At 40.3% G+C, this 22,392-nt stretch overlaps 1 protein-coding gene across 1 annotated transcript in view; it reads right to left on the reverse strand.

Annotated features, from left to right (window-relative positions):
* xrn2 (5'-3' exoribonuclease 2) overlaps positions 1–22,392 on the reverse strand; it is a 35,465-nt gene that overhangs the window by 4,635 nt on the left and 8,438 nt on the right. Inside the window, exons 11-28 of the mRNA XM_086143100.1 lie at positions 22,153–22,286; positions 21,711–21,768; positions 21,463–21,570; positions 20,837–20,881; positions 20,083–20,214; positions 19,798–19,842; positions 17,039–17,133; positions 15,464–15,599; positions 11,018–11,125; positions 10,605–10,694; positions 10,120–10,192; positions 9,733–9,816; positions 9,480–9,577; positions 8,924–9,003; positions 8,724–8,780; positions 7,898–7,966; positions 6,581–6,709; positions 4,647–4,762 (exon numbers count right to left, since the gene is read on the reverse strand). Of these exons, the coding sequence (XP_085999226.1) occupies positions 4,647–4,762; positions 6,581–6,709; positions 7,898–7,966; positions 8,724–8,780; positions 8,924–9,003; positions 9,480–9,577; positions 9,733–9,816; positions 10,120–10,192; positions 10,605–10,694; positions 11,018–11,125; positions 15,464–15,599; positions 17,039–17,133; positions 19,798–19,842; positions 20,083–20,214; positions 20,837–20,881; positions 21,463–21,570; positions 21,711–21,768; positions 22,153–22,286 (1,657 nt within the window). The remainder of the gene's footprint in view (positions 1–4,646; positions 4,763–6,580; positions 6,710–7,897; positions 7,967–8,723; positions 8,781–8,923; positions 9,004–9,479; positions 9,578–9,732; positions 9,817–10,119; positions 10,193–10,604; positions 10,695–11,017; positions 11,126–15,463; positions 15,600–17,038; positions 17,134–19,797; positions 19,843–20,082; positions 20,215–20,836; positions 20,882–21,462; positions 21,571–21,710; positions 21,769–22,152; positions 22,287–22,392) is intronic.

Here is a 22,392-nt window from a genome sequence, read left to right on the forward strand (position 1 = left end):
AGTTAATAAAGTTAAAACCAATTAAAAAGTTCTCTAGATATTTTGTAAAGACATTACCTTGCACCTAAAAAGAAATTGTACACAAATCAATACAAAATTATATACAAATCACCAGATTTCAATTTACAAATGAAGAATTAATAATAAAATAGAACAGAGTAGTCTTCTCCTCTAAATACTTTTAATAATAAACAGTATAATTTGTGATGGATGGTTTTGATGCAGTATTTGTGACATGAATACTCTGCGTTCATGTTTTGATTAAAACAAAGTAGAATCAAACACTTCAGTCTCACGACATGTAACAATACGAGTGACATGTCAGGGGGGAGGGAAAGCCAAATGTTTACACCTTGGACTGGAGGGGGTTGAATAGTCATCATGTGACTGAAAGTGGTCAAATAATTCCTGTGGAATGATTTAAAGAGCCGCCGTTAAATGCACGTATTAACGTAGAAAAAACAAAAAACACCCGATACTATTTCATTTACTCCATGAGAGCAGAGAGAATCAGCTGTTGTCATATAACTGACCAGTTCTTGGGGGTGTGTGGGGTGGAGGTGGTGGTGGGGATTTGCATTTTTTGTTCAGAAAATGAAATAAGCATTCAGCCGCCGGCATTGTGGACGGCTCGAGTGCCCCGGTTCCATTGCTGCCAGCTCTTCACAAAGACACACTTAAAATAAGAAAAAAGAAAAAAAAAAAAAAAAAAAAAGGAGGAGCTGACAGCTTCTTCCAGATTCGCTGTTGCCAAGGCAATGACAAGCTGCTAACTGCAGTCTTGTTTGTTTATAGGGGCAGACCTGCCGAAAGGCTGGGGGGGGGTTCCACTGATACCTGACTGGAAACTAATGAGCCGAACATCAACCTGCTTGTTTTTTTGTGGTTTACCTAAAATATGACTATCACAATAATTTCATGTTCACACAAACTGCGAAAAGTTAAGAAAACCTTATGATGACGACGACACAGCGTCATAAAACACACTGATATCTGTGGGGTCAAGTGGAGTCAAGGAGAGGATGATGATGAGGAAAAAAAAAAAAAAATGATGGTTATGCTATATGGTCTGGTGCAAACTGAATAACCAAACTGTTTGTGGGTTTGCTGTGTGTGTGTGTGTGTGTGTGTGTGTGTGTGTGTGTGTGTGTGTGTGTCGGGGGGGGGGGTATGGTGACTAATGACAGGCAATGCTTAGTGTAATCATTGTCACTTATGACACTTTACCAAGGGAAGATTGTTTTAGAGCTACAGATTGTGATGGAAGTAAAAAAACAAACAAAAAAAACGAAGGGGATATTCTTGAGGTGTTTAAGTGAATCAAAACTCATTGTTACATTTAGTGACATTTCCTGAAAACACTAAAACAAGCTCAGATCAGAGGAGTAGCAACAATGACATCTCCCAGAACAGTCACAATGATCAGTAACATTTACCAAAACCACCCGCCCCCCCAAAAAAAACATACAACATTAGCTAAACCTGCTAATCGACAGCGTTACCCTCTCATGATTTGGGTAATATGTTGCAAGTGTGACTACTAAGATTATTCTTATGTGTAAAGTAACTCATTGGTTTAATAGATAACTCATTATTCCGATTTCACTTTCCACAGGTGTTCTGTGAGTGTCGCTGTGTGTATTGGTAGTATTACAGTAGCTGTGTGCACTTGCGGTGTATAAATGTATGTATATAGTGTATAGAGTACGTTTGGGTCCTCTGTTGGTGTTGCAGAGGTAGACTTTCAGACTTGTGAGGCAAAAGCAACACAGGAGAAGCGATTAGTGGCATTTGCTGTAATTTTTTTGTATCTATTCCCTGGTAATTTTCTCTAAAACAAAACAAAGCAAAACTGCATATTTTTCTTCTGCTTATTAACACCTTTGACAATATTTTATGACAAGAATAATAACTAAAATGGCAGGATGGAAAAAAAAAAGCCTCGACAAATTAAATGGGAGGTCGAGTAGGGAATATTCCCCCGTTCTCCGCTGACCACTGTGGAAAGTAGTAAAGCCACACAATTAGCAGCAAGCAGGCGGACTGCTGTCGCCACACCATCACTTTATTATTGTCTTTCATTTTTCATGTTTGATTATCTCCTCCGCCAACAAACTTGGAGTGGACCACCCAGTTGGGCTCCAATTATAACTCCGAAACAGTCTGGCCTCCTTTCCCTCCGAGCCAGCAACAACTCAAAAGACAGAATTTACAAGTGGACATCTGTCAATCACCTTAATTAACGATGATCCCAACATGTATGGACCCTCGGTCTGCGGCGGACAAAGGCCGACAAAGGATTACGCCTTAAATCCTTAAAACGCGCTGTGGCCACTGCATTAAAGCGGGGATTACAAACGCGCTAAACAACTAAACGTCTCTCTCCAACTCTTTTCAATTAGTTCGGCGACTATTTGACTCAGATCCCGTCCAGCTGGATTTGGATCCAGCACCGCAAAGGAAGAGACTATAACTTTGCTGTTTGGGGCACAAAGCAGAGCTAGAATCCACATTGGTGTTTGGGGATTCAGATCAACCCCATGGAAGGTTCAACTGCAAAATCAAAAAAATAGATATGGGGCAAATTAACCCCTCTGCCCCACACTCCAGAATAATAAATATTGTTTTGTAAAAGATAATTTTCAAAAAAATTTCCATTGGCCAACACACACACACACATTGAGGATTTCTCAGTTTGGGAGTTTGAACAGTAACTTTCTCTCTCCAGTTCAAACGGGACTTGTTGAAATCCCTCCCCATCGCCACCACCGTTGGCAGTCGGACCGGCAGCTGCTGCGCGGGGCCTTTGTGTTTTCTTGTTATCCTGAAGAGGCTGCCGAGTCTTTGAGGCTTATCAGCCGCTGGATGAAAGTCTTGCCTTGCTGCCCCAGTTAAAATTTGGTGTCAGGAAAATAATGGTCACCAGCAGAGCCTCCCCCGGTTGGTTATTAAAATCCAGCTGGCGGGCCTGCGGCGCACAAAGTTGCCAGGCGTGTTTCCGGGGTGTTGTGTTGATACATCACCGCGGGAGGCTGCGGCACCGCCAAAGTGGGAAGTTAACTTTGGTTTCAGGGCTTGAAAGCAGTGTCGTACTTGCAATCAAACATGGGGATTTTATCGCCAGGGGCCACCGCGCCCCACCACAGCCACTTGACAGGCTCATCACTGAGCTGGTCCTCCCACAGTGCTGAGGAACCCCTGCCCAGAAACACAAAAGCCCAGTGGAGCAGGGCCTCCCCTAAGAGAAAGCTATCCGGACAAAGTGAGCCTCCAAACCAACAGCACATGGCCCGCTCAGCTCAATAATAACATTTCAGCAGACGCCAGCGTTTGCCTTCGCTTGCCACTGTCAGTGTCAAACACATTCATTTAAAATTCAATTTTGCACAGCACGCTAAAAAGAAAAAGCCAAAAGGCTTGAACCATAAGCACCCCCCCCCCAAAAAAAAAAACACAATCAGTACAAGCCAAATTGTCCATAAATGCTACTCTCTGTGGTGACAAGACCATTTTGTATACTTTTGCCACCTGCCATGATGAAGATTATAAACCAGCCAGAACCTGGGGTGGGAGACAAGACCTCGGTTTGCTCTTGATAATTCCCCCCCTTTTTTTTCTCCCTACAAATGATATAAAAAAAGCAGTGATGTAATAGGAAAAAAAAGGGCGTTCTTAGCTGCTAATTGGAAAGTTTAACACCAAGGACGAGTGGCAGAGGGGGGGAGGGGAAGGTCTGCTGCTGCCACTATCCAGGCAGGGGGAAAAAAAAAGAAAAACCCAAATTTGCATCAAGTGCCACCGAGATAACCGCTACTCCCCCACAATGCTATCAACCTGCAGACGAGATCATTCATCGACTTGCAAATTGGTACATCAAAGCAAACCTGGAAGATGGCGAGGACCCGGACACGTGACGGCGAGCATAATGCTGTGGTGCCTCATCATGTGATCTGTATATCAACTGTATGGTGAGGAAAAAAAATCTGCATTTTTCATCCGATATGATGTCAAATTTCAACCTTTTGAGACTATATGTTTTCATGTGTAATTTTTATTCTTTTCAAAAAAAAAAAGAATAAAAATTAAACCAACACATTGAATAGACCTGAGCTGGGCTTGTGTATAAATGAACTGGGCACCCTGATCGACTCTGATTTTTAGTAATTATCCATTTCCAGGCTGTCAGAGAACCTTGTTACACTCAACCGGAACCTGTATAGGCCCTGGGGTCTCGGGGTCGGGATGGTTTCAACATCCCTCAATCATCAGAAATCTAAAAAAAGTTCACCCAGGAGCAGTGGCTGACCTCCACTCTCCATTGAAAGAAGCGGTTTAATTACTTAAATTCAAGGCAAAGGGCCCAATTTGAGCCAGAAAGTTCCTGTGTGACCCTGGCGTTTTGGCAGAAACTTTTGAGACTCAAGGTTTCCCCCGCAGTGAAATTGTTGAAATCTTGTCAAATCTTCAAATTCAATCTTTTTGGAAAGCTGCATGGGTTGAAATTAAGATGTTTTTATTACTGGACATGTGCTTTTGAGAGAAGACTTTATAAAAAAATAAAAGTAAAAAAAAAGAAGAAAATCACTCCTCCCCCATCCAGCAAAATGACTGTTTGCACAGTGTGTCACCGATGTGTGTTCTCTTACGTTGGTAGGGCTGTTGTCTGCCGCCACCGCTGCGGTAGTTTCCTTGGCTGTAGCTGCTGGGCGGCGGCGTGCTGCTGTACTGTCCTCCGCCATGTTGGCTCCTGTTTAGACTGTGACTGAAAAAAGACATGAGGTGGCTGTCAACATCTGGCACAGTCCAACAACAAACGTCCTCCAGTTTGGGAACCAGTCCCGTTTTCTCACCATCCCTACGTCCTTTTTCTTCCAATCAAGGACAGTTCAGTTTCTAAATTTCTGGTAAAAAATTTTTTGACAAAGTTTTTTTTTTGCCAAAACTGTACTGTACATTCAGGATCTGTTAATAAAAAGATTCTTTTTTCACACTCCTTTACTGCAGGTGCCTTGAAAGGTACAATGCCAGTAATTTCTAATTCATTTTCAAGTAATTTCTCAGCATTTTTCAGTTAAATTTAACACATTTTTCAGGTATTTTCTCAATACTCCTCAATATCGAACACATTTTGAGGCTAATTTCCAAGAGTCTTGCAGTATGTTCTTGCATTTTAGTGTGACAAATATAAAACCTTTCAGCAGTGACAAATAAATCAGTCATTTTTGTCCGTTCTGTTTAAAGTTAAACCAGAGGACATGAGGGTCAACAGGTCAGTCTAGCCAATCAGAGAAAACATAGCACCCCCTAGAGTTTTGAATCAAAATTGTGAAAAATTCATCATACTAATTATATATACTGTAGTGCTATTCTTTGGATAAACACTACATTTTAGGCCTTAGCAAAAATTAATCATGTTTGAGGATGACAATATTTATTATCAAAATGTAAGGGGTAGATCATCTTCAAGAGATAAATTCTCATTCAACAGACATTTTTAAATAGTGGTTAATTCCAATATAATGATCATTCTGAAACTTTTTCCTAATCTTTCCCTCCCTTTTTCAGTGTATTTTTTGCATGAAATTTCTTTGACAAAAGTATTTCGATCATAATTTGCTTCACGATTAATAATTTAGGCTTGCTAGAAAAATAATCATGTTGTATCTAATCTATTCTGTTGTGTAACCATTTTTTGAAAATCTAATTATAGCACAAAGCAAGTGGATGACATAACGTGTGATTTCTCATGTTCTGTTGATTTCATTGCTATTTATCCCATCAACATTAAGTCTTTTGGAAAAAAAAAATGTGTGTGACATTGGAAAAGAAAAAAGAAACCAGTGCATTTTAGCAATGAGAATGTGATGTAGGAAAAAAAAGAAGAAACCAGTGCATTTTAATCCAGTTTGTTAACACTCAGTTAATGAGCGCAAGTTATCCGTAAGAAAGAAAATCAAAAATGAGCCTTCCTAATCCTCAATTAAGCTGCCCCCCCAAGTTGGCCCCCAGCGTTCAGCTCATTGGGCTGCTGTGATTCTACTGCCACAAAACAAAAACAGCCTTTTCTTCTTGTTTTCTCAGTTTTCTTGGAGCACCTGCCCATTTGGCCCCAAAAAGCCACATAACTGCTGGAATTAGCGAATTAAAGGCTCAGTTTAGTCTCTGCAAAAAATCGTAAATTTGCTATGTTGCATAATTAATTCCCTGACATGCTACTGTCAGATGCGGCCAGATGTTCAATCATTCCCATTCCCTTGATGATAATACAACACTGTGGAGGAGGGATGGGTGGGATCAATCAGGGAGCGATGGATAATGGAGACAGTCCTGTTTGCTCTGAACACCGACTCACAGCAGAATCAGCTGTCATTGCTTCTCTCACTCATGCACACACGCATGCACACACGCACACAGGAATGCAGGTGTGGTTTACATTTTCATCTGTGATGCTGTTTTGACAAGACGTGGAAATGGATTATTTATCCCATTCTATCATAGGAAATTGGTACTATTTGTCACTATTTGTCACTACTATTAGTGCTTGTGTCTATCAGGAAATGGTGTCTGTATCCAGTCTCACCCCAGAGCCCTGAAGCCCGAGTGGTCCAGGTGAGCCTGCTGCCTGTGGGGGTTGAAGCCCAGCTGGGGCCTCCAAGGCTCCCGGCGCCCATGCTCGTAGTCTTCTGGCTTCAGGACCTTACTTGGGATCCTGTTGAAATGGATGTTAAAAAAAAAAGCGACGATTTAACCATGGAGGTGGTGAACCTCTATTGGCTAGTGAATTAAAATAAATAAATAAATAAATAAATTAAACCCCCCCCCCCCCCCCCCCCCCCCCAAAAAAAAAAAAAAAAATTTAATTAATTAATTAATTAATTAATACTATATTACCATTTTACTTTCAATTACTATTAACAACTAATTACTATCATTACAATTACTAATACAATTAAATAAATCGTCTTTGGAACCAAACATTCCTGGTTGGATTCTTGGGTCCTTCGAGTGTGTCGTAGTGTTGTTGGGTAAGACACTGAACCCCTAACTGCTTCCCTGGCACTGATTAATGGCAGCCTACCGCTTATGATTCATCCATGATGGGTTAAATGCAGAGAACGAATTTCCCCACGAGGGATTGATAAAGTTTAAATTATAATTTAATAATTAAATTAATATTATTAAAGGCAGATTTCTTAATTGAAATCATCTTTAAATGGATTTGTGCATGAAAATCGGTCAAAAAATAAAAAGACGCTACCATCTGCAGATTAATGCTCATTAATTGTGGACATTAGAAAAAACTATAAAACAAGTTGAATCAGTCTCAGTTGTTTTGTGTTTGACTTGTTACTTAACTTCAAAAGATTAAAAAAAAAAGGTATAAGAATAAAGACACACTAGCCTTGTAAATATTAACTGCCACTGCTTACCTGTCAAACCTTTTGACTATTAAATATACTGGATATCATTCAGTTTTACTATTTCAAAGTCTTTTAGCTATTAAAACATTTCAATTATCTAAGGAATTATTGTAATAAAATGTAGCTAAAATTGCTTGAAAAATTTGGACTTCACGTATTATATTTTTTTCCAGGAGTGTTTGGGAAAATCTTTCCAGTTTCAACATTTTTTTTTTTCTTTTTAATGTTCAATAAAATCCACTGACTGATGTATTTTACATTTACAAAATAATGTCACCTAAACAAGTGACAGCTAATGAGACCATTAAGTTTAAGCAGGTCTCTGAGCTGATTCACTGAGATAATAGAAGAACCTGATCTGACCGTCTAATAACCAGGACAAGTACATTTTCCAAAAGGACTCAATTGATATATTGAAGTCAGAAACTAGAGGGAAAAAAAAAGAAAGAAAGAAAGGAAAAAAAAAAAAGCCTCACTTGGCTCCGGGAAGAAGGCGTGCCTTGAACACAAAGCCGTCTGGGTACAGAGGGTCCTTGAACCTCACTCTGGATGAACGAGGACCAGTTATTAGATCACATGGTTTTACATGACTGGATTTATAAAGACAACATGGGGGGTGAAAAGATTCGAAGAGGGGCAGGGATTCAAATGTGGAATTGTTTAAAATATACTTTATGTCCTTCATAGTTCTCAACATGTTACTCAAAGCCTTTTTAATACTTGATGACAGAGTTATGGTTTTGGTTAAAAGGAGCAGACGCACGCATATCTGAAAAAATGTAAATCCACCCCCTCTGTCCAGCTTGAAGCAGCCAGAACGAACATCCACAACAACGCAGTTTACACAAGTCCGCAGAATCATCATTTCTGAATTTTGTGAATCTTTACTTAGTAATGTAAAATGAGATTCATAGTTTTGTCTCTGCAGAGAGGGGAGGAAAAAAGCTCAAATGTTTGAATTCATATCCAATATGTTCTGATACTGTTGTGCTTTTTTTTTAATGGAAATTATTAAAATTGACATGCTTCCATAATCATTGGAAAAACATCCGACGGATTGAGAAGCAGCAAATCACTATTAAAACTCCATTCATTGCGGGAAAATCAGCAAGAAGTTTTTAAATATGAGAAACGTGCTAGAGTCACTGAGAATCATTGAAAAATATCAGAAGATATTTACTTGGTGATGGAAAAAACTAAATTAAGACAAAATCATTTAAGTTACATTAATGTATTTAGGGGATTTATGAATAAAAGGATATTTATTTTGACTAAGTGATCTCTTTACTTTTGAGTTCTTACCCAATGGAATGGTTCTCTGAAATATCATGCAGCATGGGGATGGGCGAGATCACGGTCCTAGAGAGCAAAGGTCAAACAACAGTGAGTGGATGAGCGGGTCAGTCGACACGCTGGACCGACCGCCTTTGGCAGGTTTGGGGGGGGGTGGGACAACATGGGCCAGAATGTGCGAGAGGGAGGAGGAGGCGGGCGTTCCTTACTTATCTGGTAGAATAGGGTCGTCATCAAGATTTAAAGTACCTTGGATTCCATGGCAGAGCTCGACAGGGATCTCAGTGCCCTGGGGTGGATAGAGGTCAGAGGTCAGACTCTCATTTCATCTGGAGCCGAGGCATAGTCAGTTCTTAGCTGTGGAGCATCTAGCCATGGTTGTAGAAATTCTTTTTTTGGTCCCGTTTCAGTGGAAGTTATCAAAAAGGCTGGCTTATCTGGTTACAGATGGGTTCAGTATCACCTTTGGAATTCAAATATTCGTTAGAAATACTAAGCTTTGGCCTGTTTTTAGTTACATTACATTACATTACAGTCATTTGGCAGACACTTTTATCCAAAGCGACTTAGTCATTTTCAGTCATTCTTGCTTGGGTTTTTTTCCCCTTTGCCAAGACATGCACTTAATTTATTAATTTATTTTAACCATTTTTCTCACTTCCTTGGTGCTGTAACTTTTGTTGTAATTATTTTCATCTCATCATGACAAAAAAGGAAACAAATATTTTCCACAAATGAGTTTTAAAATTCAAATGTGTGAGTTACCTCATGAGTTTCTGCACGGTAAAGTTCGTGAACAAAGTCAAACAGTGGGTGAGACTTTGCCATGAACATCATGTCGCTTCCCAGGCTATTTCTTTTCTCTGTGACAAAAACAGAAGTAAAAACACACCAGGAGGTCGTCAGATGAACGAATAATGTAGGACCAGGACAAACTCTATGCACAACCTTTCCAAATTACTAATTTTCTGTCTCCTCTGCTGTGTGGTTGCACAACTAATAAAGGAGGGGTTCTCACCTTCCTCAGGGGTGAGATCTGGATAAACTTCTTTAAGAGCTGACCTCAGGCGACGCTCGTCCACAAATGGCAAAAGGGCCACACCTAGAATACACACATTCACAACATTTTTCTAAAAATGAAAACAGGATATATGCATTAGGGATGTGCTGATGGGAGGAATTTATAAATCAATCTAATTTTAAAAAATCTAAGAAAATTTAAAAAAAAAGGTAAATTAACAAATTTACCTTTGGAATTCAAACGGATATGTATATTTTTAAAAACTAGACAAATTTAAGCAGTAATAACTTACTTAACTCAAATACGAGTGCGTTGGTCCAATTGACAGTTTTCTGGGTAAGAAATCAAAATATTCATTTATGGTCTTGAATTGCAATGACTCACCCTGCCAGGCGTATTTCTTCCCGTTGAGATCAATAGCAAAGTCGTCAGGGTAGAAGTCGATGATGGAGGAGTCCTGCAACAGAAAACCAAGAGGATGTTCTTGTAACTGCGGCGTTGACATACTTCCAGATGAAAATGCAGATTCATTAAACTCAAGATCCAGCCTCTCCAATTCAGAACAGGTCTATAGAGTACCCAATAAATTCTAGATTGCTGCTCTGGATTATAGATTGTGCTGGAGGTGTCCAAAATGAAAACATCAACATTATGGTACATGATAGGAAGAATCTTCAGATTAATACAGAGCTTTGGTCAGAAATAATAAAATCTGACTTTTTCAGGGCTTTATTCTGCAGATGACATCTTCAATGACTGCAATCCTTTACTGTGTTTTAATACAGCAGGTGACAGATATGACACTATAGCTCCTGAACTTCAGCACATTAATTGAATAATATAATGATGATAATAAAAATCAAACTTACAGGGCTGCACATGAGGTTTCGCCATGTTGGTGGCAGGAAGTTGCCACTTGCAGCAGGAAACACTCCCATCAGTTGCTCAAGGGGCTTGAACTGCAAAGGAGACACACTTACACGTTTACCAAATTTGATGTGGGAATATATTTGTGTGTTGGTGTGAGAAACGTCAAGATGATTGTCTTTGTTTCTTTGCACACTTTAACATGACTAAGGCCATGTCACTGTTTGCTTATAAGAGGTCACTGTCTCTTGTTATGATGAACTACACTGACGTTGTATAAAATGTAGAAATTAAGCGGGGTTTCCACAGTCAAGGGGAAATGGTATAAGAGATGGAGCGATATGTTCAATGGTTTTATTCCAGTGGCGAAACAAAAAAGGCCAGATGACTGAGGGAAGTTTCAATCAAATCTTACCGGTTTGGTTTCCTTCTCGAAGTCATTGAACATGCCTTGAATGTCCTTGAAGTCAGAGGCAAAGGGTGCGTAGTGAAACGGGAAGTACCACTTCCAGGAGGCGCAGCCCTGTTGGTCAAAGAGAAGACATGATTTCTCCATGAACACGGTTACATAATTTTCTGGAGTTCAAACACTCTTCTTCTTCTTCTTCTTCTTCTCCTTCTTTCGGCTTTTCCCTTCAGGGGTCGCAACAGGGAATCAACCTTCTCCATTTAACTCTATTCTCTGTATCCTCCTCTCTCACACCAACTACCTTCATATCCTCTCTCACTACATCCATAAATCTTCTCCTCAAGCACTATCTGTCCAAATTTGTTCATCCTTAGGTTTAATGTCTTCATGAGGAAGGAAAAACTAAAAATTCAGCAATTTTTGGAATTTATCCAGTTCGTTTTATAAAATATTTTATCCTTGTATTTGCCTCATTCTTTTCAGGAAAAGCTCCATGCTTTGGTTTGTAATGTAAACCTTTTAACCCAATTTAAAGGTACTATATGATTAAAAATCTGACATGAGGACAAAACAACTTATTTTCCTTGTGGCCTCCTTCAGGGGTCGCCCAATCGAACAGTCTGCCTCAACTCTCCTCTGCAGCCTCTTCTCTCATCAACTAATTTCAAGTCCTCTGACTATATCCATAAATCTCCTCTTCAGTCTTCCTCAAAACGTCCTGCCTGGCAGTTCCAACCTCAGCATCCTTCTACCCTTTTATTTGCTATCCGTTGCTTTGTAAATTTCCAAACCACCTCAGAACCCATTTACAGAACAATGTTTTTGGTCAAAAAAGCAAAGCTTTAGTTGCCTTTTCACTCTCCATCGACAGAAGCATGTCATTTGCACTACCTGAAAACAAAAAAATCCTAAAACGCTTACCAAAGTTGAGAGATTTGAAAGCTCCTCTGCCTCCATGTAGACCACGAAATGCAAAACAGGCATTCGCACTGAGGTTGCAGTCAATTGCCATGCAGGGGTGGGTGGACCATCACAATAATGGCCCTGAGACAGGAAGTGTCTCTACGCATGGAACAATTTGAAAACTTCGAATGAGAACAAAACAGACCATTGGCTTGTAAACTGGGCCTCAGTCTAGCCTCTCTGACCTCATCTCCAAAACATCTCAGGTGTGCTGTCCCTCTGATGGATTCATTCTGATCCAATCCATCCTCCTGGCAAACATTTCTTCTAAAGCAGGGGTGTAAAACTCAAGGCCCGTGGGCTGGATTAGGACCGTGAACAGGTTTAATCTGGCTCGCAAAGCTAAAAAATACCAGGTTTGAGGAGTGAATTGAACAATAGGTATGTAACAGTAGTTCATATGTCTTGATTTTACCCATCCAGCCCACCTTGGAATAGATTTTCCTCTGTGTTGCCCCTAAGCTAAAATGAGTTTGACATCCCTGTTCTAAAGAGTTGACCTTAAGAACTTTAAATTCTCCACCTTCTTTATCTACGCACACACACACTGTAATCCTGCAGCGAACCTCTGTTCCTCCTTTCCAGAGCATACCTCCGGCTCTCTAGATTTAGTTCCTCCTGTTCTCTGCTTTCACTAAAGGTTACCATGCCATCTGCAAACATCATTGTCCATGGTAATCTCTGTCTGCCTGTGTATAACCATGGCAAATAAACAGGGGCTCAGATATGAGCCCTGATGCACTCCCACCTACACCCTGAACCCCTCCATCACACCTAAACTGTGTCTTGTCGCTCTCATACCTGCCCAAACCCCCTCATACAGTACCAAAATACCTCTATCTGAACCCTGTCAGACACTTCTCAATCCACAAATGGCATAACGCAGCCTCCTCTGATCTTTTTTGTACTTTTCTATCAACATGTTCCGAACAAAGTACTTGTTCTTGGGATGAGGCCATACTGCTACTCTCAAATACTCCACCTGTTTGCTGCTTCCTCCACTCTTGTAAATTACCCGATGTTCCTGTCTCTTCTGGAAGAAAGTATTCACAACAGCCAATTTGCATCCTTTTTGAAAAGTCTACCACCATCTGTTACTGTGTATTCCTATCCTGGGTAGCAAATCCTGCACTCCCTTGTCATTTGCACAGACATTGTCCATTGAAGCCTGTGCCAATTACCACTCTCTCGCTTCTGATGATATTCTGGATCACTTGCTCTAACTCACTCTGGAATTTATTCTCCCTTGCTCACATACATCCTATCCCCGAAGGGCAACACTGAACATCACAACTATAGATTCAGACTCAGTCCATCTGACACTCTTTGCACCTCCAGAACATTTCAAACAAACTCCTTCAAGACAACCCCTACTCCATTTCTGTTCCCAGCAATACCATAACACTTTATCAAGCTCCCAAACTTTGACACCTTTCTACCTGGTCTCCTCGACAAAATATATCCACCTTCCCCCTTTGCATCACATCAACCCAAAATACAGCTTTCCCAGTCTTATTCCCAATATTCAAAGTCCCGACTCTAAGTTCCAGCCTCTTGCCTTTCCTCTTCTCTTATTAAAACGCAGATTTAATCGAAAGGAAATTTCGATTGAAATTGAAACAAAGAAGGCTTTTCTTTGCCCTTTTTGGCAAAAACGTCCTCTTTACGCACGAAGCTTAAAATCCAATCTATTTGCAATGCTGACATTTAGAAAACTCCATAGGCCTGAATTCTGATCAGACACCATTTCAAAATACAAGGCAAATTCCTTTTTCCTTTGAAAGAAAAAAAAAAAAAAGCTAAATCAGCTTCTTTCATCAAAACCACTATCGTTGTTAGGAGGACAACCAAGGGGGAAGCAGATGGAAAACACCTTCTGTTTTTCATGTATGCCTGCATGTGTTTGACATTTGTCAAAGCAATATCAGTTTTATAATGAAATATTCCAAAATATTCCCTGTGATTGTCAATTGACAAAATCAAAGAATCCTTGTAATTTTTGATGTGTTTCTTTCCCTTTTTTTTTTTACTGTTTAAGGAGCATAAGGAAGAGGTGAAAAACAAATTTTTTCAAATATTTGACAGAAAAGGTTTCCAAACATTCAGTTCAATGTTAAAAGTGGAGGGGTGTCTTTTTCTAAATGAACTATGGTTGGTGTCCAGCTAGGCAGACTGCTGCTGCCTAAGGAAGACAAAATATAATTATAGGATGGATAGTCAAACCCTTGTCAGGGGCAAGAGACACCAGGGAGGGTAAAACTGATTCACGGGACAAAGTGTGAGTCACGTCTCTGTGTTTTGGATAAAACCGTCCCTTGCCGCCCGCCGGCGTGTGCGTGATTGTAGCAACGATGGCAGAAGGAAGCGTGAATGTGTGGCAGCCAAGAGCAGACACGTCCCCCGGGAGGCACCCATTAATGAATCCCCCACCAGCCTCCCCCGCGAGCCGTCAGTGAGCGTCAGAACAAATCCCACCAGTGCTCAGCTGGAGAGGACCCTCTACTGATTATTTCATTTCAGATTAAGAACAATATTTTACAACAATAAAACAATTTAGGGTCTAATCACACACAAACAGTGATGAAGACACCTAGGGCAGTGGGACGAAGGCGGAACTCGGCCGCTACTTGACATTTCACAGCAGGGGGAGGAGAAAAAAATAGTTTATACCATCCACTTCTTTTATATGATAGAGGGAACTCAGGCGATGTGGAGATGTTAACACAGTTTAAAATGAAATTTGAAAGAAAAAAAACAACAAACTTTGATGACGAAGATGATTAACTGTGATGGAGTCCCTTTCAATTACAGTCCAATTAAATCCAAATTAGTAGTTTCATCACTGAAATTATCAATGTGGCTGCCATTAATTAGGTTCAGTCAAGTAAATGTTTCTATAAATGTCATGAATGTAATGCAGAATCAATTTCAATTCACTGGAGAAGTACAAAAGTATCACATTCAAGTAAAATCTGATCTCAGGATCATTGACTATTGAAAAAAATGAGATGAAAAACACATTCGCAAACACATTTCCTTAAGATGGTTAAGTCTTTTTCTGATTTAGATCTAGAGTCGACATGAAGTGCATTTAAAAAACGATAACGGCATCTCAATCTTACAGAGACAGCGATCAACATGCTGCAGTAAAAACTCTAACATTAACATTCAGACAACTTTTGTAAGTTATATTTAATATTTAAAATATTTAAATTTAAGTAATATTTAATATTTCTAATTTAATATTTAATACTAGAGGACATGCAGGCATTTTATGGTTTGAAATGGGGCGGTGAGGAGATTGGGGTTGAACTCAAGAGCGCATGGGTTGACATAAGCTGTGTGCAGTCTTGTTTGACGAAGAAAGCCTGCAAGGTCATCGGACACTTAAAACGCTCCATCAAGCTGGGTGATTCAAACCTGTCAGCAGGTCAGTCAGCCCGAACCTGTGGGTCAGGTAAAAGTTGTGTGGTGAAAAGGGTCACAAACCTGGTAATAATAGCGCAGCACCCAGCACAGACCCTCCACGTAGGACTTGACCACCTTCTGCCGGAACTCCTCGTCTGTCTCGTCAACGTCGAACTTGTTCTTGTAGTATCTCTGCTTCCAGCCCTGCTCCCAAAGCCTGCAGGACCCGTGCACAGCACATAGATATTTGGCATCACTGATAACTCGACAGCATGGAGTCAGAAAAGAAAACGGGCAGCGGCTCCTGTTTTAGCTCCTCAACTGAATCTTACGTTTACTGTGAAGATTGTGCATCAATTCCTAAAATTTACTCAAGTTTCTTATCATTACTTTATTAAAAGCTCTTCATCCACTATTGATTTCTGATTTGAGTCTTTATTTCTTAAACTTTACCATTTTCTTTATGGTCACTGTTAGTTTTTGTTTGCCAGTTGTTTGATTTCAAATATTTATTACCATCTATTTATAGGACTGCAATTATGATTACAATTTTTACCATCAATATAAGTGCATTCATTTAATATTTTTCTGTTTTAATGTTATGACACTGTAAGCTTGAAAAACAGTAAAAGCTATAATTCAAGGAACCAAAAACATTTTTTTCTTGAACAAAAAAAAAAAATCAATACAAATCCTCAAGCTGAAACAGACTGGAACATCTTCTTTGCTGCTAAAGAACACTTTAATGGCTTTGACTTCTGGGGAGATTTGGGTTGGCACTGTTGTTCTGCACACATAATCAGGGCCGTCCAGCATCTGTGCGCTGGATTGGAGGAGCGGCCCGCCGGGAGCGCAGGCTCCTGAGAGGAAAGCCTCCATGAATACCAATTTACCCTGGCGGATTTAGCAGCTTTGCTGAGCGCGTCACAGAGGAATGTACTTGAATATTCCTGCTTTCCATATCAATCACGCACAAGGAGCTGGAGATGTGTGTGTGAGTGTGTGCGTGCGTGCAAGTTACACAGCTTGTGCTGAAGCTTTGTATTAATTACTGCATCTTCCAGCTTTCATTTTAAAACAGATCCATCCTCATGGTTATATTGTGCACTGGTTAGATGATGAAGAATGAGCAACTGTAGAAAACACTATATAATTTTTTTTAATGACTAAATAACTTTATTTTCCGTTAGCATGTTGAAATTGATTATATTAGTTACAATTTTCATTATAACCATCATCTTTCAGTATTCTTATTTTCACTGTTAGAATTCTGACAATGATTATTAGTTTCATTTTTTATTATCGTTAAAAAAATGATATGCATATATTGGGGGCGACACAGTAATCAAGAATTCCTCCTGATTTTTCCAGATGTGACCTGTTTGTTGTTTGTCAAGCAGTCATCAATGCTGAATAGTTTGTAAAGCGCACATTGATGTCCGAAAAGACCTTCTCCAAGAGGTTTCTAGCAGTAGAAATGCACCATAAAGACCAAAGCACACACTTCCGATCTCACTCTTCAAGGAAGAGTACGGGTTTAGCGACAGCTGGTCGGAAACCCCTGGGATCAGTCAAATTAGTCATGACCAGGTTCTTTCTAGCTACTATAGCATCAATGCCCTCCGACACCACCCCAAGTCCCACTTGAATGTCTACCTGACGTTGTCCTCTGGTTCTGGTTCGTCGTCACTGTCTTCGGCTTTCCTCTTCATGCCCCTGGAGTCAGAGCTGTTGCTGGGTCCCGCAGATGACTGAGGGCGGCCATGAAAACACACAGCCAATGGCGAGACGAACAGAGACGCGGAGATGAGAGGTTTTTTGGGGGGAAAAGGACCGTAAAATAGTGTCTGAAAACAGTTTCGAGTTTGTAAAGCCTCCATCTTAACCATGACTTGTCTGAAGATGCAGCAACTTTTAAAACTGCTGCGCCTCTGTGTGTTCTCTATCTCTGTTTTTCATTGCCAATCGAGGCTTGGAGTCCATCGGCTACTTTACTCTTTGCTGTGATATATATTGATATATCCTTGCGCACACCCACACACAATTATGATAATTATTGCCAATACAATAGTTGTGGGAGAATCTTTAAGCAGATTTACTTTCAAATATTTCTTCTGGAATATAATATTTCGATCATTTGAATGAAATTTGGTGATTTTAGTTATTGAACCCAATCCTTAAAAATAATTACAATAAATTTTCGTCTTCTTTTCTTTTCAGCTTTTCCCTTCTGGGGTTGCCACAGCGAATCAACTTCCTCCATCTAACCCTGTTCTGTGACCTAACATCAACATACTTCATGTCCTCTTTCACCACATTCATAAATCTTCTCTTTGGTTTTCCTCTAGTCCCCCTGCCTAGCGGCTCTAACCTCAGCATCCTACCCTTTTTTACCGCCTTCCACCTCTATGTCCACCTTCCCTCCTCTGTACATGTCCAAACCATCTCGGCCTGGCCTTATCTCCAAACCATCTAACATGCACTGTCCCTTTGATGGACGCATTCCCAATTCTATCCATCCCTGTCACTCCCAAAGAGAGCCTCAACATCTTCATCCAGCTCTGCCTCCTGTCTTCTCTCAAACGCTATAGACAAACCACACATCATTATTGGTCGCACTACTGTCTTGTACACCTTTCCTTCCATTGTGGCTGATAATCTTTTATCAGACATAATTGATTGTTATATCATAAACATGAATATAATTAAACATGACTGGCCATCTAGGTGCTGTACGATGAGAAGAGATAAAAGTAGGACGCACATGGAAAAAAAAAAAACGCACATCCATTCATTTATTCTACCTATGCTGCATGAAGGACATTATGGAGCAGCAGGCTTCCAATTAACCTACAACATGATTTTGGCTGGTGGGAGGAAAATGGAGCACCACGAGAAAACCCATGTAGACATTGGGGGAACAAACTCCACACAAAAAGAACCCCTTTCGGGTTCAAACTGGGTACGTTTTTGGGGTGTAACTACGGACCGAAAAAGGAAAGGAAAACAAAAACTCAACCCCACCACTCAGGAATCCTATGCGTAGTAGGTATCCAGCTTTCCCTGCCCGATGTCAAGAGGCAGACTGTTCCCAATGTCGGTGCATGAAAAGAAAAGGCCCTCTTGCCAACAGTCTTTTTTTTTGGTTTTGGAACTTGTGGAAACAAAAAAAGGCTAAAACCCTGGGAGCGGAATGTAGGTCCAGGCACTCCCATGGACTACTCAGGAGGTGAGGAGGGAAACCTTAAAGTCTGCTCTGGCCCAGACAGGAAGAAGCCAGTATAGCAAGGCCAGCATCAGAGTGTAATCTATTTGATATCATTATGTTTATAAAAAAAGAAAGAAAGGTTTTTGATCAATTACCACACAATACAGCATTACTCAAGATTTGTTGCGATTTACTTTCGCTTTTGGCAGTAAACTCTGGCCAAAAAGAAAAGCTTTCTTGAAATGTTATCTAATAGGATGTTTGTTCATTTTCATTTGTTAAGACTATCAGCAGCATGCATTTGCTAGAAGACAATATCTGCCACAAGGTTGGAGTTTCACCCTCCTGTTTCAAAGCTAAACTGCTCTCCTCATTCATGTGCTAATGTATCGCTGAATCCTATTGGCTGATATATTTAATGCTATAAATGAAGGGGGCACTTAAATGCTTTACGGAGGAGATAAAAAGGAGGTACACTGAAGTGAAAAGGCAGTGTTCAAGTCGCGCACCCATGCATGCACGCACGCATGCACGCACGCACGCACGCACGCACGCACGCACACACACACACACACACACAGCTTATTTTGAAATAAGAAAATCTGAATTTTTCACTTCGTGTAGAATTAGGTTTAACAGAAACTGGCCCTTCGAGGTTGGTGGTCAACTCATTGTATGTCTCCAAAGCAAAGAGGAGTCGATGCACAGAGACAGCGTTCCATTTCCAAATGGCAGCACTTATCTGGTATAAGATACTTAATGCACTTAAACTGTTACTATTCCCAGCCAGGGGGAAAAAAAAACAGTTCAGTTATTGTATAAACATTGTCAAGAAATACTTTTCATTCTATATTAATATACATATCTTTTAAAACATCTAATACTGCTTAGCAAGGACATTTAATGGTGTCTTTGGTGAGTCACATCACTAAATCCGGGCCACACAGCACCTTCAGGGACGTCAAGTGGTTGATTTACTGCCTGTTTTCATTATCATTTCACAGAACAAACCTAGTTTTTGACCTAAACCCTTGACCTGAATAATAACTAGCATTCAAATTGTCCAGGAACCTTCAAACATTTATTGAAAACTCCTTTCATCTTAAACAGTCAGTAGCATGTATCCCTTTCACTACCCCAATGTGCTCCTGTGTGTCCAGGAAAACATCTGCTTTCACTGCGATTCTGTTTTTCAATGACAACTTACCTCGCTCCCATTTCTCATTAGAGCCTTCAGAGACTGAGCAGCATCCTGCATGGAGAAATAAATACAAATTCAAATAAAGACCACATTTTCTGCAGGATATTGCCAAAAAATCTGTATGAATTGAACTAAAATTAGGTAAATATGTAATCATATTAAAAATGTCAGGTTGGTGCTGATGTCACACATTAAATGTATATTTTTGATTCAGATGTCGTTTTCATTATCCACAAAATGTTTTAAACCCTGCTTGGGAGGGTGGGGGAATGTCCACTGAGCCACCCACACCTTGTTGTCTTGCATCCTCATGTCGTAGGCCTGCTGCCGGGCATTCTGAACGGGCTCCGGCATGCCTCGTCTGCCCAGGGCGTGGGGGGCGAACTGGCCAGAGGTTAGGTAGGCGGGTCCTTGCTGCTGCACCTAGAGACATAGAAGAGGACAAAGATGCACCGCAATTGCTTCTCTAGTATGTACAAAAATAATTTAAAAAAATAATAAAAACTGTTAAAATTCAAACGGCCAAATTGTGTGGATTTGGGAGGAGATGGAGACTGGAGACTGACTGGGACCTTAAATACTTTGCAACCAAAAGGAGAGCACTCACAGGACTTCACTGATGCTTGTGCACCCGGGGGAAAACGCAGCTTCAAAAAGAAAACTGTATTGGCCTTTCAGCTGCTGATACTGAAGTTTGAGATTTTACAGTTTCTGCTGTTTTTTTTGGTTTGTGTATGTGTGCGCGCTGCCAATGAAATGAGGCACTTTGAGGTATAGAATTTTTTTGAATTAAATTATTGAAAAATTGTTTTGCCGCATGTAAAATTATCTTTTACAAAGCAAGAGAATATAAAAAAAAGAAGTACTTCATTTAATCTTTAAAAAAGTTAAATTATCTTCACTTAAAAGTGTTATCATAACTAATCTGTTGTATTTCACGAAGATAGAACAGATATAGATATCTGTTACAAGTCATGGAGTCTCACATCCTGGCGGCATTCGTCCACCTTCACCAGACAAATGCAGCATCATGTGCTTGACTCACCTTCATCCTCTTCCGTTTCTCTTTCATCCTCCTTTTGAAGCTGTCCTGCATGACGGAAAACACATCAATTGACGCAGTTCAAACACAATATTCAGTAAACTATTTCTTATTCAATTGTGGCCCAGACACACTGTTTTTATCATTTATGGTGTTGTTCCTCAAAATTTGTGTGAGGGAAAAAAAATCCTGACAATGAGAAGGAAGAATATTTTGTTGTGGCTGAAGTCCCCTAGTCTCGCTCAGCAGGGGGAGGGGGGGACACATATTTTACTAAAATGTATTGAAAATGTTTACAATGCCCTAGAAACTTGTTCAGAAGTACCTATTTAATTCATTTAAAAGGACCTAGAATCAGTTAAATACCCCCAAAATCCCCATTTTTATTTGAAAAAGAGAAAAAAAATGAATGATGCGATGTCAAGCCCCTCAGGGTCCTTAGACTGGGATAGAAACTAATGAGAATTCAAGTAAGGAATAATTCCCGTGAGATATTTTAACCATAAATTTACATCAAACCAGCTTAGAAAGTATGATTTCAGGAACAAAGAAGCAGGGATAACAAGAAATAGCTGGTTTCAGTGAGGCCCTGACCGGCATCTGTGGCTAACACTCAGTATTCTATTTACCTCATCTTCCTTGCGTTTTTTGAAAATGTTATCCTCCGCGACGCCCACCGCCTGCATGATCATCTCCACACGCTCCAGCTTCACATAACCGTTCTCTGTCAAGTAACCCTGACAGCACGCACATAAACACACACGTCAGAGGATGTTCAAGCCGTTAGCACCGAAAGCTATAATTTGTGTGTCTTCAGCAGGTCAGTGGACAAGGAGAATGATCTGTTACAGGCAAGGTCATGTAACCTTGGACTTACTCCGGTTTTGTGCACGACATCTTTGTAGATGCCGACCAGTCGATCAATGGCTCCCTCTCTGAAACACACCATAATTGGATCATTAGGAATGAAGTGCAATACAAAGTCCTGCTGTCAAAACAACACTTTCATAGACAGAGTGATCTGGACTTACAGCAGAATATAGGCGCTGCATTTAAACTGTATCCTTTCCCATGTTAAGTCAAGGATCACTCGACTCAAATGATACATACACTTAAGGTAAACGTCTTTTTTTTAATTCAGCTGCTACAGGCTTGGCTAAAACAACCTTTTGTTGAAAGTACTTGACATTGGAACACTTAGGGAACGCTGGGATGAGGTGAACTTTGAAAGTATTTTTAAATAATTCATTGGGGGCAGGGCAGGCAAAACACAGAGTGCCAAGCAAGAGAGGTTGTGGTGAGCCAAAGGGAAACTCCACCTGATCTCTAAGGACGGCAAGTGTGGGAGGAAGTCGTTTCCCACGAAGAAGCACATGAAGACCCAGTCGTCGACACTTCTCTCAAAGTCGAAGGTAAATGGGAGGCTGGCCATGGTCAGCTCCCGGGACAGATACTGGAAAGATGATTGACAGTCAGACATGGAATGCTTACTTTACAACTTATCACTTCACCTGTCCATCATCCCCTATTATCGACCACCATGCTCTCATTCCCGCTTT

This window comes from Fistularia commersonii, chromosome 36 (genome assembly GCF_037954325.1).
Source record: "Fistularia commersonii isolate RoL2024-O1a breed Wild chromosome 36, RoL_Fcom_v1.0, whole genome shotgun sequence".
NCBI classification, from domain to species: domain Eukaryota; kingdom Metazoa; phylum Chordata; class Actinopteri; order Syngnathiformes; family Fistulariidae; genus Fistularia; species Fistularia commersonii.